Source organism: Pezoporus flaviventris, unplaced genomic scaffold (genome assembly GCF_033815535.1).
Source record: "Pezoporus flaviventris isolate CSIRO_AGI_PZ_B2104156 unplaced genomic scaffold, CSIRO_AGI_Pfla_v1 ptg000320l, whole genome shotgun sequence".
Classification (NCBI taxonomy): Eukaryota; Metazoa; Chordata; class Aves; order Psittaciformes; family Psittacidae; genus Pezoporus; species Pezoporus flaviventris.
The window spans coordinates 197,672-211,633 of record NW_026892867.1 but is presented as its reverse complement, the minus strand read 5'-3'; the positions used below and the strand labels follow the sequence as shown (position 1 = coordinate 211,633).

The following is a 13,962-nucleotide window of genomic DNA, read 5'->3' as shown; positions in this document are numbered from 1 at the left end:
TTGGGGGGACACAGCACCCATCACCCCAAGCACCCATACACCCCCCCAGCACCCATCACCCCAAGCACCCATAACACCCCCCCCAGCACCCATCACACCTCCCCAGCACCCATCACCCCAAGCACCCATAACACCCCCCCAGCACCCATCACCCCCAGCACCTATAACATCCCCCAGCACCCAGTACCCCCAGCACCCAGTACCCCAGCACCCATCACCCCCCAGCACCCACCACCCCCCCATCAGCCTCTTGTAACCGCTCCTGGCCCCCCCCTAGCCCCCTTATAACCCCCCCATCACCCCCTTATGCCCCCCCTTTACCCCATAGCCCCCCCATGCCCCCGTACCTGCCACCAGTGGGGGGGCGCGCCGGGGGGGGCCCCGCACCCGCACAGCTCCATGGCAGGTGCAGCGCGGCGGCCGCCACGTGCTGGGGGGGGCTCTGCAGCCCCAGCCCCCCCGCGGCCCCGTCCCGCAGCAGCGCCCAGGCCACGCCCGGCGCCCCCCCGCCCCCCCCGCGCCCACTGCCCCAGCGCCAGCGCGAACTGAGCCAGGTACTGCGGGGGGAGGGGAACGGGGGGGGTCAGGGGGGCCCCCACAGCCCCGGATGGGGACTGGGGGGGTCCCAAGGGTGCTGGGAGGGTCCCATGGGTGCTAGGGGGCTTTCATGGGTGTCAGTGGGTGCTGGGGCATACCATGGGTGTCAATGGGTGCTAGGGGGGTTCCATGGGTGTCAGTGGGTCGCAGTGGCTGTCAGTGGGTCTGACAGGTGTCAGTGGGTGCCTGTTACTGTGAGGGGGTCTCATAGGTGCCAACGGGTGTCAAGGGTTCCCATGGGTGTTAGAAAGTCCTGGGGTGACCCACGGCTGCCAGTGGGTGCCAATGGGCGTCAACGGGTCCCAGAGGGTCCCATGGGTGTCACTGTGTATCAATGGGTGTCAACGGGTCCCAGTGGGTGTGAGGGGGTGTCAGTGGATGTCAGTGGGTGTCAATGGCTGTCACGGGGTGTCAATGGGTGCCAGCCCTCACCTTGTGCGCCTGCGCCAGGGGCAGGCGGAACCGCAGCACCCGCAGCACCCACAGCTCACACTGCATGAGGCTGTCCCGCAGCGCCCAGAACTCCGCGTCCAGCGCCAACGGGGGCACCCCAGGGTGCAGGCACCTGGACGGGGGGGGCACAGGGGCACCCAATGGGTGCTATGGGGGCGGGCAGAGGCACCCATTGGGTGCTATGGGGGGGGTCAGAGGCACCCATTGGGTGCTATGGGGGTCGGGTCAGAGGCACCCATTGGGTGCTATGGGGGGGTCAGAGGCACCCATTGGGTGCTATGGGGTGGTCAGAGGCACCCAATGGGTGCTATGGGGGCGGGCAGAGGCACCCATTGGGTGCTATGGGGGGGGTCCCCGGTACCTGTGGGTGACGTTGAGGAGGTCGCGGGCTCGCAGCGGGGTCCCCTCGGCTTGGCTGCGAGGGCGATGGCGGCGGCGGCCACGAGGTGGGGGTCGTGGGGGGCGCGGGCGCCCAGGGCCCGGCAGCACCGGTGGAAGGCGCCGCAGGCGGTGGCGACGGCGACCGAGCCCAGCCCCAGCTTCACGCCTGCCGCGGGCCCCGCCCACCCTGCGTTAGGCCACGCCCTCCCGGTCCCGCCTCCTCTCAATAGGCCACGCCTACCATGCCCCGCCTCGCCCTCCATAGACCACGCCCCTCTCTTTGCCACCACTCCCCAAGCTCCGCCCTTTCCCTAAGCCCCCGCCCCTCTCCCTTAGCCGCCACTCCCTCCCAGGCTCCGCCCTCTCCACAAGGCCCCGCCCCCTTTTTACCCCACCTCTCCCCCTTGGCTCCGCCCCTTCCCCCAAGCCCCGCCCCCTCTCACCCGCCTCCATGATGAACCGCGCCACGCGGAAGCGAGCGCGAGCGTCCGGACCCTCCCCCTCCATGGCGGCCTGTGGGGCGTGGTTGCCTACGTCACCGCAGCGTGACCCGTGACGTCACAGCGCAGAGAGGAACGTCACAGCGCGGCCCCACGGACGAGCGGAAGTCGACGTCATTTCTCCCCTCCCGTGACGTCTCCCAAAACCCCGCCCCTTCCGCTATCCCTCTCTCCGCGCCCTCCGTCGTGACGTCACGGCGTTCCCTCCCGTCGCCGTGACGTCACGCCCGCGCCCGGCCCCTCCCCTCACCCGGCGGCGGCCGCAGGGAACCGGCGGCGGCGGCGGAGCCCGGCGCGTCCCGAGCACTTCCGGGGGCGGGACCTTCCCCTGCGCAGCCGCAGCCGCTCTGCTGTCTCCTACTGGCCCCGAGAGGCGGGACCTCAGCGCGGCCGCTCCACCAATCGCGATGTGCGCGCCAGATCGCGGCTAGGCGGGAAGCTTCCCCATTGGGCAACGTCCCAGCGGGGGGCGGGCGAGTCCCTGAGGTAGCGACCAATCAGCGCGAACGGCGGGAAATGGCGGCTGAGGCGGCGGCGGCGGTGGTGGCGCGGCTGCGGGTGAGGGGGATCCGGGACGGGGGGGGTCGGTAACGGGGTGGGAGGGGTGTCCGGTAAGGGGGAGGGGCTTCCGGTAACGGGGGTCGTCCGGTAACGGGGCGGGGGTCGGTAACGGGGGGAGGGGTGTCCGGTAACGGGGAGGGGCTTCCGGTAACGGGGGGGAGGGGTCGGTAACGGGGGGAGGGCTTCCGGTAAGGGGGGTGTCTGGTAACGGGGGAGGAGGGGTGTCCAGTAACGGGGGGGGGTAACTGGGGAAAGGGATCGGGTAACGGGGGCGGGAGTGTCCGGAACGGGGGGGGGAGGGGTTCGGTAACGGAGGGGTTTCCGGTAACGAGGGGGAGGGGTTCGGTAACGGGGTGGGTCTGGTAATGGCGGGGGGGGTCCCGGTAAAGGGGGGGTGTGTTCCGGTAACCGGGGGCGGTTCCGTTAACGGGGGGGGGTCCGGTACCGGAGGGGAGTCCAATAACGGGGGGGGGGGGGCCCAGTACATCCGGTACAAGCGGTCACTGCCCCCCCAGGCCCTGCCGAGCTCCCCCCCCGGGCTGGAGGCGCCGCTGGAGCCCGGGGCCGCGCTGCGGCTGCTCTGCACCCCCTCACGCCCGCGCCTGGCGCTGCTCGAGTGGATCTGTTGCCGGTAACGGGAACCGGGGCCGTGTCCGGTACCGGGGTCTGGGCCCCTGTGACCGGTACTGGGGGGGTCCCACACTGCTTCCCTCTCCCCCCCGCAGCGTGAACCCTCCCCTCGCCAAGCGCTTGGATGAGCTCCGGCATGGGCCCGAGAGAGCGCGGCTGAGAGGTGGGAACCCCAAACTCCCCCATTGACCCCCCCTATTGCCCCCCGCTTACTCCCATTGATTCCCCATTCCCCCCATTGAACCCCCATATCCTCCCCATTGATCCCCCAGGACCCCCCATTTAGCCCCCATATTGCCCCCATTGACCCCCCCCAGCCCCCCCATTGACCTCCCTGGACCCCTCTATTGCCCCCCTATTTACCCCCATTGATCCCCCCGGACCCCCCCATTGATCCCCCCCAGAACCCCCAATGGACCTCCCCCATTGCTCACCCTGTTGACTCCTCCTCCCGTTGATCCCCCCCAAACCCCCCATTGCACCCCCAGAGCTGGCGGCATTGGCGGAGGAGCTGATGCTGAGCGAGGCCGAGGACACAGCGCTGGTGGAGGTGGGTCCATGGGGGGATGTTTTGCGGGGGGTGGTTTTTTTTGGGGGGGTCCCCCCATTCTCTGTGCTTGTGCCCCCCAGGGCACAGCACCCCCCGAGCAGCAGCTGGGGTTCATCAGGGACCTGCTGGATGCGGCCCCCTCCAGGGAGGAGGAAGAGGAAAATGCTCGGAGCAGGTGAGGACCCCCTCAAAGTGGGGACTCCTCCAAAATGGGGACCCCCCCATAGCAGCTGCCCCCCCACCCCCCAAGGGGGCTTGAATCCCATTCTAGGCCCTGGTTCTGCCCCCCAGCATCCTGCTCCGCGCCAGCACCTTCCTGCAGGAGGTCCTGGAGTCCCCCGAGGGGGTGGCGGTGCTGAACCCCCCCCCGCTGAGCCCCAGCCCCGGGACCCCCCCCGGGAACCCCCCACCCCGCCTGGGGGAGCTGGAGCTGGAAGCGGAGCTGGGGGAGGCCCAGAAGCACCTGGAGATGATGGAGGCCGAGGTGAGGGGGGGGCATGGGGGGGTTTGGGGGCGCCCATTCGGGGGGGCTGGGAGTGCCCATTGGGGTGAGCATGGGGGAGTTTGGGGCTGTCCATTGGGGCCACCAACTGGGGGGAGTCTGGGGGCACCCATTGGGGTGCCGACTGGGGGGTGCCCATGGGGGTGTTTGGGGGTGCCCATGGTGGGGGCCTGGGGGCACCCTTTGGGATTGCTCTGGGGGGTGCACATTGGGGGTGCTCATGGGGGGTTTTGGGGGTGCCCAAGGGGCGGGTTGGGGGTGCCCATTGGTGGGGGGTTGGGGGTACCCAGTGGGGTGCCCATTGGGGGGTCTAAGCCCCATTGTCCCACAGAGCCCCGAGCTGCGGGGGCCCCCGGGCCCGGTCCCCCCCTGCTGCCCGTTGGACAGGCCCTGGCCGCTCTGGCCTCTGCTTTTGTGGGGACAGGGCTGGGGGTCCCCCAGACCCATGCGCAGGGAGCAGCACCCCCCAAGCTCGCCCCATGTGGCCCCATGGCCCTCCCCGTGTGCCGGCGCCTGAGGCACCTCCAGCAGGTGGGGGGGACCCTAAAGATTGGGGGGCCAATAGGGGAGGCTTGGTGAGAGCGTGGGCCCTATAGGGGAATATGGGGAGGGGGGGGATTGGGTCCCAAGGAAAGGTTTTGGGGGGGGTCTATGGGTCCTATAGGGGAGGATTTGGGGGCCTCCTGAGCCCCATGGGAGCGTGTTGGGGGGCATCCTAAGTCCCCCAGGGAAGCACTCGGGGCGATCTCTGGGCCCTATAGGGAGATACTGGGGTGGGGGGGGGATGGGCATGGGTCCTATAGGGGAGGACTGGGGGTGTCCATGGGGGGGGCTTGGGAGTGCCCATGGGGGGGTTTGGGGTGCCCATCGGGGGATTTGGGGTTGCCCATGGGTGGTTCTGGGGGTGTCGATGAGGGGGTCTGGGGGTCCCTGCCCCCCACTTCCCCCCCTGTTCTCCCCCCAGGGCCTGGAGGCCATGACCCTGCTGGGGGACCTGGCCATGGAGGCTGAGGGGAGCTGGCGCCATGCAATGGGTAAGCAGGGGGCACACCAATTCCTAAGGGGGGGCACCTCAACACCTAATGGGGGGGCCTTTTGGGGTGTAGGTGGGTCACTTAGGATAAAAGGGGGTTGATTTGGTTTGGGAATGGGGGGGCTATCGGGGGTCTTATGGGGGGATTTGGGGGTGCAGGGGTTTATTGGGGTACCGAGGGCAGGTTTTGGGGTACAGGGGGTTGGGGTATGGTGGGATCCTTTAGGGTATATGGGGGGGTTTGGGGTGCAGGGGCTCTTTCATGGTGCTGTGGGGGGTCATTCATTGGGGGAGGGTTAGGGCTTCTCTACCACATGGGGGGGGGCCTATTTGAGGGTCCCCCCCCCATTTCTCCCCCCACAGAAACCAGGGTGGCCACCCTGCAGCAGCGCTTCAAGGGCTCCCTCCATGACTGACCCCCCCCGTGTCCCCCCCACATTGGTTCCTTCCCTTTCCAGGAGGACACGTTTGGGCTGTTCCACTCCCCATTGCGGGGGCAGGGTGTGGGGTGGTCCCCAGGCCCCCCCCAGACCAATGGCTTCTATTTTAGGTGGGGGGGGGCCGGGGGGGCCCGGCACTGTTTCAGGCCCTATAAGGAAGGAGCAGCAGGGTCGGGGCCGTGTTTACACTGAACCCGGCGTGACTCAGCTTTGGGGGGCCAGATTCCGCGGGGGGGAGGTAAAGCCTCCCTGTGACGTGTCCACACCCCCCTTCCCTCCCCCCCCCCCGGATTCCTGCTGGGGTGAGATCATCCTGGTGGAGCTGCCCCCCCCAAAGTGGCTTAAAGGGGGTAAATCCCCCCCCGCCCAGGGCCCTTAGAGCATCATTGGGGGGGTAAACCCCCCCCGGGGCCCATAGAGCATCACTGGGGGGGTAACCCCCCCCCTTGGTGCCCCCTGAGCCCCTATCTCCTGTGGGTCCAGGTGCACACAGCTCCACAGGGATGTAACACACATGTGCATGCGGTACAGACGTGGAGCAGGCGTGTTGGTGCGTGTGGGAGCGACAGAACACGCCTAGAACAGGCATGTGGGAGCCTGCACACGCGTGTAACAGGTGTTGGGCTGGGGGGCCCGGGGTGCACGCAGAGCCGTGTGTGTATGTATGTGCAGCTCCTTGGACACGTGTAATAGGTGTGAGCCATGGGGCATGTTTGCACGTGTGGCGCCACGCACACGCATGTAACACGCGTGTTTGCAGTGACACAGCCCCCACACAGGCGTGTAATGTACATAGAACACATATGTAACATGGGACCCTCTTGCATTAATTCCCCCCGGTTAATGCCCCCCAGCGCTATCAGGGCTGGAGCAGCCGCTTCCGGCGCTGCCTCGTTTCCTGCCCCATAGGGTCCTATAGGGCCCCACAGCTCCCGAATGGGCCCCCCCTTCCCCATAGTCCCTAAGGGTCCTCCCCCAGCTCTCCCCCATAGAATCCATATGGGGCTTCCTTGGCCAAGGGGCAGCGCAGATCCCGTGTCCCCTATAGGCACCCTTGCTCCATAGGGGCCCACCAAGACCCTTTACTGGCCTTAACTGCCCCACATCATCCCTATAGGTCTGCACACGCCATAGGGCCCATGGAGCCCCTCTTCTGCCCAGAGCATCCCCATAGCCCCACCTCACCCCACTGAGGCCCCAAAGGGCTCCTCTCCTGCTCTATAGGTCCCCTTGTAGGCCCCCCATCCTATAGGGCACCTGCACACTGTGAGTCCCTATACTCCTCCATCCCACTCTATGGGATCCATGTACTCCCCACAGCTCTATGGGACCCAACAAAACCCCCATGCCCTATATCTCCCACATCCCACCCTATGGATCCATATATCCCCCACATCCCACCCTATGGGTCTTTATATCATCCTCATCCCACTGTGGGTCCCAATATCTCCCACATCCCACCCTGTGGGTCCCTGTATCTCCCACGTCCCACCCTATGGGTCCCTATATCCCCCACATCCCACCCTATGGATCCCCATATCCCACCCTACGGGTCCCTATATCCCCCCACATCCCACCCTATGGGTCCCTGTATCCCCCACATCCCACCCTACGGGTCCCTATATCCCCCACATCCCACCCTACGGGTCCCTATATCCCCCACATCCCACCCTATGGGTCTCTATATCCCCCCATGCCCCATATACCCCTGCCCCACCCCATAGGTTCCTATACCCCCCTATGAGCCCCCTATAGCCCCCCATGCCCTGTACCCCCCCATGTGACCCCCCCGCCCCTCCCGCTCCCCCCCCCCCCCCCAGGGGGCGGGGCCTGCGCTCCCCGTTACCAATTAAGGCTCCGCGCGGCAGCACCGGCCGCTCCCCCCCAGCACCGGCACCGGCGGCAGCAGCGGCCCCGGAGCCGAGCGGAGCGGAACCGAGCTGAGCGGTGAGCGCGGCCGGGAGCGCCCATGGCCCCTATGGGGGAAACCATGGAGGGAGATGGGGACCCCCCCCCCGACAAGGAATGGGGGGACCCCGTTTTTGGGGTCCAGGGTCTTTGGGAGCGCAATGGGTGCAGGGGAGCCCCGCTTTGGGGGGGGCTGCTTTAGAGGGGTCTCAATTGGGGGACCCAAAGAGGGGGTCTCCTAAATGGGGGTGCCCTCTATGGGGAACTCTGCAGGGGATGGATGGGTGGGGATCCCTGCTATGGGGTGGAATGGAGTACAGTGGAGGGGGATCCCTGCTATGGGGGTCCTTGTCTGTGGGGTTCAGGGGATATCCCCGCTATGGGGGTCCCTGTCTATGGGGTGCAATGGGGTTCAGGGGGGCTCCTTGCTATGGGGGTCTCTGGGGTGCAGTGGGGTTCAGGGGGAGTCCCCGCTCTATGGGGGTACCTATCTGGAGGTGCAGAGGGGGTGTCCCTCTCTATGGGATGCAGTGGGGTTCAGGGGGTGTCTGTGGGGTTCAGGGGGTGCAGTGTGGTCCCTGTCTGGGGTGCAATGGGATGCAGGGGGTTACAGGCGGATGCATTGGGATGCATTGAGATGCATTGGGGTGCATGGGGATGAGCTGGGATGCGGGGGATGCGCTGGGATGCTTTGGAATGTGCTGGGATGTGATGGGATGCACTGGGATACATTGGGATGTACTGGAATGCACTGGGATGTGATGGGATTCTTTGGGATGCATTGGGATGTGATGGGACGCATCAGGATGCACTGGGATACATTGGAGTGTGCTGGGATTCTTTGGGATGCACTGGGATATACTGGAATGCAATGGGCTGCATGGGGATGCGTTGGGATGTGCGGGGATGCATTGGAATGTGATGGGATGCACTGGAATGCATTGGGATGTGATGGAATGCAGTGGGACGCACTGGGATGCAGTGGGTGCATTGGGATGCAATGGGTGCATTGGGAAGCACTGGGATGCAGTGGGACGCACTGGGATGCAATGGGTGCATTGGGATGCAGTGGGACGCACTGGGATGCAATGGGTGCCATTGGGAAGCACTGGGATGCAGTGGGACGCACTGGGATGCAATGGGTGCATTGGGATGCAGTGGGACGCAGTGGGATGCAATGGGTGCATTGGGAAGCACTGGGACGCACTGGGATGCAATGGGTGCATTGGGAAGCACTGGGATGCAATGGGTGCATTGGGAAGCACTGGGATGCAGTGGGATGCAATGGGTGCATTAGGATGCAGTGGGACGCACTGGGATGCAATGGGTGCATTGGGAAGCACTGGGACGCACTGGGATGCAATGGGTGCATTGGGAAGCACTGGGATGCAGTGGGATGCAATGGGTGCATTAGGATGCAGTGGGACGCACTGGGATGCAATGGGTGCATTGGGAAGCACTGGGACGCACTGGGATGCAATGGGTGCATTGGGAAGCACTGGGACGCACTGGGATGCAATGGGTGCATTGGGAAGCACTGGGATGCAATGGGTGCATTGGGAAGCACTGGGACGCAGTGGGATGCAATGGGTGCATTAGGATGCAGTGGGACGCACTGGGATGCAATGGGTGCATTGGGAAGCACTGGGATGCAGTGGGACGCGCAGGGGGCGCAGCGCGCTCCCGTCCGTGCGCGCTCCCGTCCGATGTCTCCCCTCCCTCCCCCCGTGTCCCCTCCCCTCAGCCCGCCCCCCCCTCCCCTCCGCCATGAGCGCAGCCGGGCGGGCTCGGGCGCAGGAGCCGCCGTTGTCCCGGGGCGAGGCCGCGGACGGGGAGATGCCGGCGACCGAGAAGGAGCTGGCGGAGGACGCGCCCTGGAAGCGCATCCAGCAGAACACGTTCACGCGGTGGTGCAACGAGCACCTGAAGGCGGTGCAGAAGCGCGTGGGGAACCTGCAGACGGACCTGGGGGACGGGCTGCGCCTGATCGCGCTGCTCGAGGTGCTCAGCCAGAAGAAGCTCGGCCGCCGCTACAACGCGCGCCCCACGTTCCGCCAGATGCAGCTCGAGAACGTGTCCGTGGCGCTCGACTTCCTCGAGAGGGAGAACATCAAGCTCGTGTCCATCGGTGAGCGGCGCCGGAGGGGGCTACACGGAGAGACCCTGTCCGGAGAGACCCTATAGACAGAGACCCTGTACAGAGAGACCCTGTACGGAGAGACCCTGTACAGAGAGACCCTGTACAGAGAGACCCTATAGACAGAGACCCTATACAGAGAGACCCTATACAGAGAGACCCTATACAGAGAGACCCTGTACGGAGAGACCCTATAGACAGAGACCCTATACAGGAGAGACCCTATACAGAGAGACCCTGTACGGAGAGACCCTGTACAGAGAGACCCTGTACGAAGAGACCCTATAGACAGAGACCCTATAGAGATCCTATAGATGGAACTCCTATGCAGAGAGACCCTATAGACAGAAACCCTATAGAGACCCCATAGGGAGAAACCCTATAGAGAGAAGCCCTATGGAGACCTTATAGGGGCCCTATAGAGACCCTATAGATGGAACCCCTATAGAGAGAAACCCTATAGGAACCCCTTAGAGACCCTGTAGAGACCTTATAGAGCCACCATACAGACCTTATAGAGACCCTGTAAGGAGGCTATAAAGACCCTATAGATGGAACCCCTATAGAGACCCTGTAGGGACCTTACAGAGAGAGACCCTATAGAGACCTTACACAGACCTCATACAGACCCCATAGATAGAGACCCTGTAGAGACCCTATACAGACCCTGTAGGGACCCCATAGAGCCCTCATAGAGACCCTGTAGGGACCCTATAGATAGAGGCCCTACAGAGACCCTATAGAGACCCTGAAGAAACCCTATAGATACTCTATAGAAACCTTATAGATAGCCTATAGAGACCCTGTAGGGACCCTATAGAGACCCTACAGAGACACTATGGATAGAACCCGTATTGATAGAACCCCTAAAGACACCCTATAGAGCCCCATGGATACTTACGGAGCCTTTATAGAGCCCAATGGGTGCTTATAGAGCTCCATGAGTGCTTATGGGGGCCCAATAGAACCACACAGGTTCTTATAAGCCCCACAGGTCCCTATAGCATCCCCCAACCCCTCTAGCGCCCCCGGGCCCATGCGGTGCCCCATAAAGCTCTGTAGGACCCCATAAAGCCCTGTACCACCCCACAAAGCCCTATAGCGCTCCATAGAGCCTTATAGAGCCCTACAGAGCCCTAGGGCCCATGGAGCACCCCACAGGGTGCAGGGGTGCCTTAAGGAGACCCCCGGGGGGGGGGTAGGGGGAGGGGTGCTAAGGGGAGATCCCCCCCCCGAACCCCCTGTAGTAATGGGGGGGGTTCAGGGGGCCCCCCATGGCAATCGGGTGCCTTTGCTCCCCGCATCCTGGACACCCCCGCCTTGCGACCCCCCTTTTGTGGGGACTCCCCCCATGAGCCCCCTTTTTGCCCCCCCCCCCAGGGCTCCATCGAAGCCCCCCCCCCCATCTCCCCTCCATTTTGGGCCCCCCCGATCTCCTCCGGCCCCTCCCGCCCCATGGCCCATAACAAAGGAGGTGGGGGGGGGGCCCGCTCCCATCACAAGAATGCGGGGGGGGGCGGGGGTCCCGCTGCCGCCGGGGCGGGGCCGGGCCATGGGGGGGTCCCGATAGGGAGGGGGGTTCCGATGGGAGGGGGGGTCCCGGGGGAGGCCCTGCGGCTCCCCACATCCTGCAGACACTGATTGCGGCGCTGCCGCCCCCCCACCGAGGGTCCCAATGGGGGGGCCGGAGAGGGGGGTCCCCGGGGGGGCGGGGCCTCGCTGGAGCCCGAGCCCATATAAGGCCAAAAAATGTTGGAGCGGGGGGCGGGGCCGGGGAGGGGCCGGGGGTCCCATCCCCCACTCGCGGCACCGCCCCCCCCCCCGGACCCCCCCGCGGCGCGGGAACGCGCCGGGACCCCCCCATGGGCGATAACGGGGACCCCAGGACCCCCCCATAGCCCTTAATGGGTACCCAGGACCCCCCCATAGCCCTTAATGGGGACCCAGGACCCCCCCATGGCCCTTAATGGGTACCCAGGACCCCCCCATGGCCCTTAATGGGGACCCGGGACCCCCCCATAGCTCTTAATGGGGACCAGAGACCCCCATGGCCCTTAATGGGGACCCGGGACCCCCCCATAGCCCTTAATGGGGACCTGGGACCCCCCCATGGCCTTAATGGGGGCCTAAAACCCCCCCATAGCCCTTAATGGGGACCAGGGACTCCCCCATAGCCCTTAATGGGGACCCGGGACCCCCCCAGGCCACTGCTGAGGGCCCCGGATGTGCCCCCCCTCAAGGGGTGGGCTCCGCCCCCTGCCCTGACCCCCCCAAAACCGCTCATGGGGGCCCACGAGTTCCCCCCCCATGGTCTCTGGGCTCTTCCACGCCATCGATGGGCGCCAGGCCCCCCCCGCCTCTCCTGCCCCCCCATTGCCTGAGTCATTGCCACGGCCCCCTTATGGCCCATGGCCCCCCCATGGCCCCCCCATGGCCCCCTTATGGCCCCTTTATGGGCCGTGCTCCCTTTGTGTCCCTTCTTGGCCTTCTATAGCCCATGTCCCCCCATATCCCATGTTCCCCTTATGGCCCATGGCCTCCCTATAGCCCATGTCCCCCCATATCCCATGTTCCCCTTATGGCCCATGGCCTCCCTATAGCCCATGTCCCCCATGTCCCTCTTATGTCACGTGTCCCAAGTGCCCTGTGTCCCGTGTCCCCCTTATGGCCCGTGTCCCCCCTTACGCTGTGTGATCCATGCCCCATACCCTGTGATAGCCCCCTGTGACGATTCCCCCCGATGATGATGGCCCCCTGTGATGACTCCCCCTATGATGATACCCCCCTATGATGGTACACCCCCCGTGATGCCCCCCATGATGACACCCCCCTATGATGATACTCCCCCTATGATAATTCCCCTCTATGATGATGCCCCCCCATGATGATGCCCCCCATGATGATACCCCATGATGATTCCCCCCATGATGATACCCCCATGATGATACCCCCATGATGATTCCCCCCATGATGATTCCTCCCATGATGGTACCCCCCATATGATGATACCCCCATGATGATACCCCCATGATGATTCCCCCCATGATGGTACCCCCCTTGATGCCCCCCTATGATGACGCCCCCCATATGATGACACCCCCCTGTGATGACGCCCCCTCTGACGATGCCCCTCTGGCGCCCCCGGTGGCGCCCGCCGCCGCTGCCCCGCAGACAGCAAAGCGATCGTGGATGGGAACCTGAAGCTGATCCTGGGGCTGGTGTGGACGCTGATCCTGCACTACTCCATCTCCATGCCCGTGTGGGACGAGGAGGACGAGGAGGAGGCCAAGCGGCAGACACCGAAGCAGCGGCTGCTGGGCTGGATCCAGAACCGCCTCCCCCAGCTGCCCATCACCAACTTCAGCCGCGACTGGCAGAGCGGGCGCGCGCTGGGAGCGCTGGTGGACAGCTGTGCCCCCGGTGAGATGGGGGCAATGAGGGTAATGGGGGCAGTGGGGGAGCTGGGGGACAGCTGTGCCCCCGGTGAGATGGGGGCAATGGGGCAATGAGGGTAATGGGGGCAGTGGGGGAGCTGGGGGACAGCTGTGCCCCCGGTGAGATGGGGGGCAATGGGGCAATGAGGTAATGGGGGCAGTGGGGGAGCAGTGGGGGAGCTGGGGGACAGCTGTGCCCCCGGTGAGATGGGGGCAATGGGGCAATGGGGGTAATGGGGGCAGTGGGGGAGCTGGGGGACAGCTGTGCCCCCGGTGAGATGGGGGCAATGGGGCAATGGGGGTAATGGGGGCAGTGGGGGAGCTGGGGGACAGCTGTGCCCCCGGTGAGATGGGGGCAATGGGGCAATGGGGGTAATGGGGGCAGTGGGGGAGCTGGGGGACAGCTGTGCCCCCGGTGAGATGGGGGGCAATGGGGCAATGGGGGTAATGGGGGCAGTGGGGGAGCTGGGGGACAGCTGTGCCCCCGGTGAGATGGGGGGCAATGGGGCAATGAGGGTAATGGGGGCAGTGGGGGAGCTGGGGGACAGCTGTGCCCCCGGTGAGATGGGGGGCAATGGGGCAATGGGGGTAAGGGGGGTAATGGGGGCAGTGGGGGACCTGGGGGGGACAGCTGTGCCCCCGGTGAGATGGGGGGCAATGGGGCAATGGGGGTAATGGGGGCAGTGGGGGAGCTGGGGGACAGCTGTGCCCCCGGTGAGATGGGGGGCAATGAGGGTAATGGGGGCAGTGGGGGAGCTGGGGGGACAGCTGTGCCCCCGGTGAGATGGGGGCAATGGGGTAATGGGGGTAATGGGGCCATTGGGGCAGCTGGGGGA

At 65.3% G+C, this 13,962-nt stretch overlaps 3 protein-coding genes and 1 long non-coding RNA gene across 5 annotated transcripts in view; 3 read left to right on the top strand and 1 right to left on the bottom strand.

The window, feature by feature from the left end:
• Positions 1–347: 347 nt before the first annotated feature.
• LOC133263457 (uncharacterized) lies at positions 348–2,379 on the bottom strand (the record flags this gene model as incomplete). Its single annotated transcript, XM_061443223.1, has 6 exons — positions 2,360–2,379; positions 2,182–2,291; positions 1,875–1,944; positions 1,412–1,597; positions 1,030–1,162; positions 348–557 (listed from the first exon to the last, which is right to left on the bottom strand). Coding segments are annotated over exons 1-6 (729 nt in total), but the record flags the coding sequence as incomplete, so codon positions are not given.
• Positions 2,380–2,448: 69 nt separating this feature from the next.
• LOC133263445 (uncharacterized) lies at positions 2,449–3,826 on the top strand. 2 transcript variants are annotated; one of them, XR_009741492.1, is made up of 3 exons: positions 2,449–2,489; positions 3,611–3,672; positions 3,753–3,826. It is a non-coding gene; the product is annotated as an uncharacterized LOC133263445 (long non-coding RNA). The 2 variants fall into 2 exon arrangements; XR_009741491.1 differs by lacking the exon at positions 2,449–2,489 and adding an exon at positions 3,214–3,285.
• A 3,743-nt stretch (positions 3,827–7,569) lies between these two features.
• Positions 7,570–13,962, top strand: part of LOC133263453 (large ribosomal subunit protein uL16-like) — a 41,305-nt gene continuing 34,912 nt past the window's right edge. Inside the window, 1 exon segment of the mRNA XM_061443219.1 lies at positions 7,570–7,574. The gene's annotated coding sequence lies outside the window, so the exon portion shown is untranslated.
• LOC133263456 (filamin-A-like) overlaps positions 9,319–13,962 on the top strand; it is a 35,770-nt gene continuing 31,126 nt past the window's right edge. Inside the window, 2 exon segments of the mRNA XM_061443222.1 lie at positions 9,319–9,683; positions 12,864–13,112. Coding sequence (XP_061299206.1) covers positions 9,323–9,683; positions 12,864–13,112 — 610 coding nt within the window. The 5' untranslated portion in view covers positions 9,319–9,322.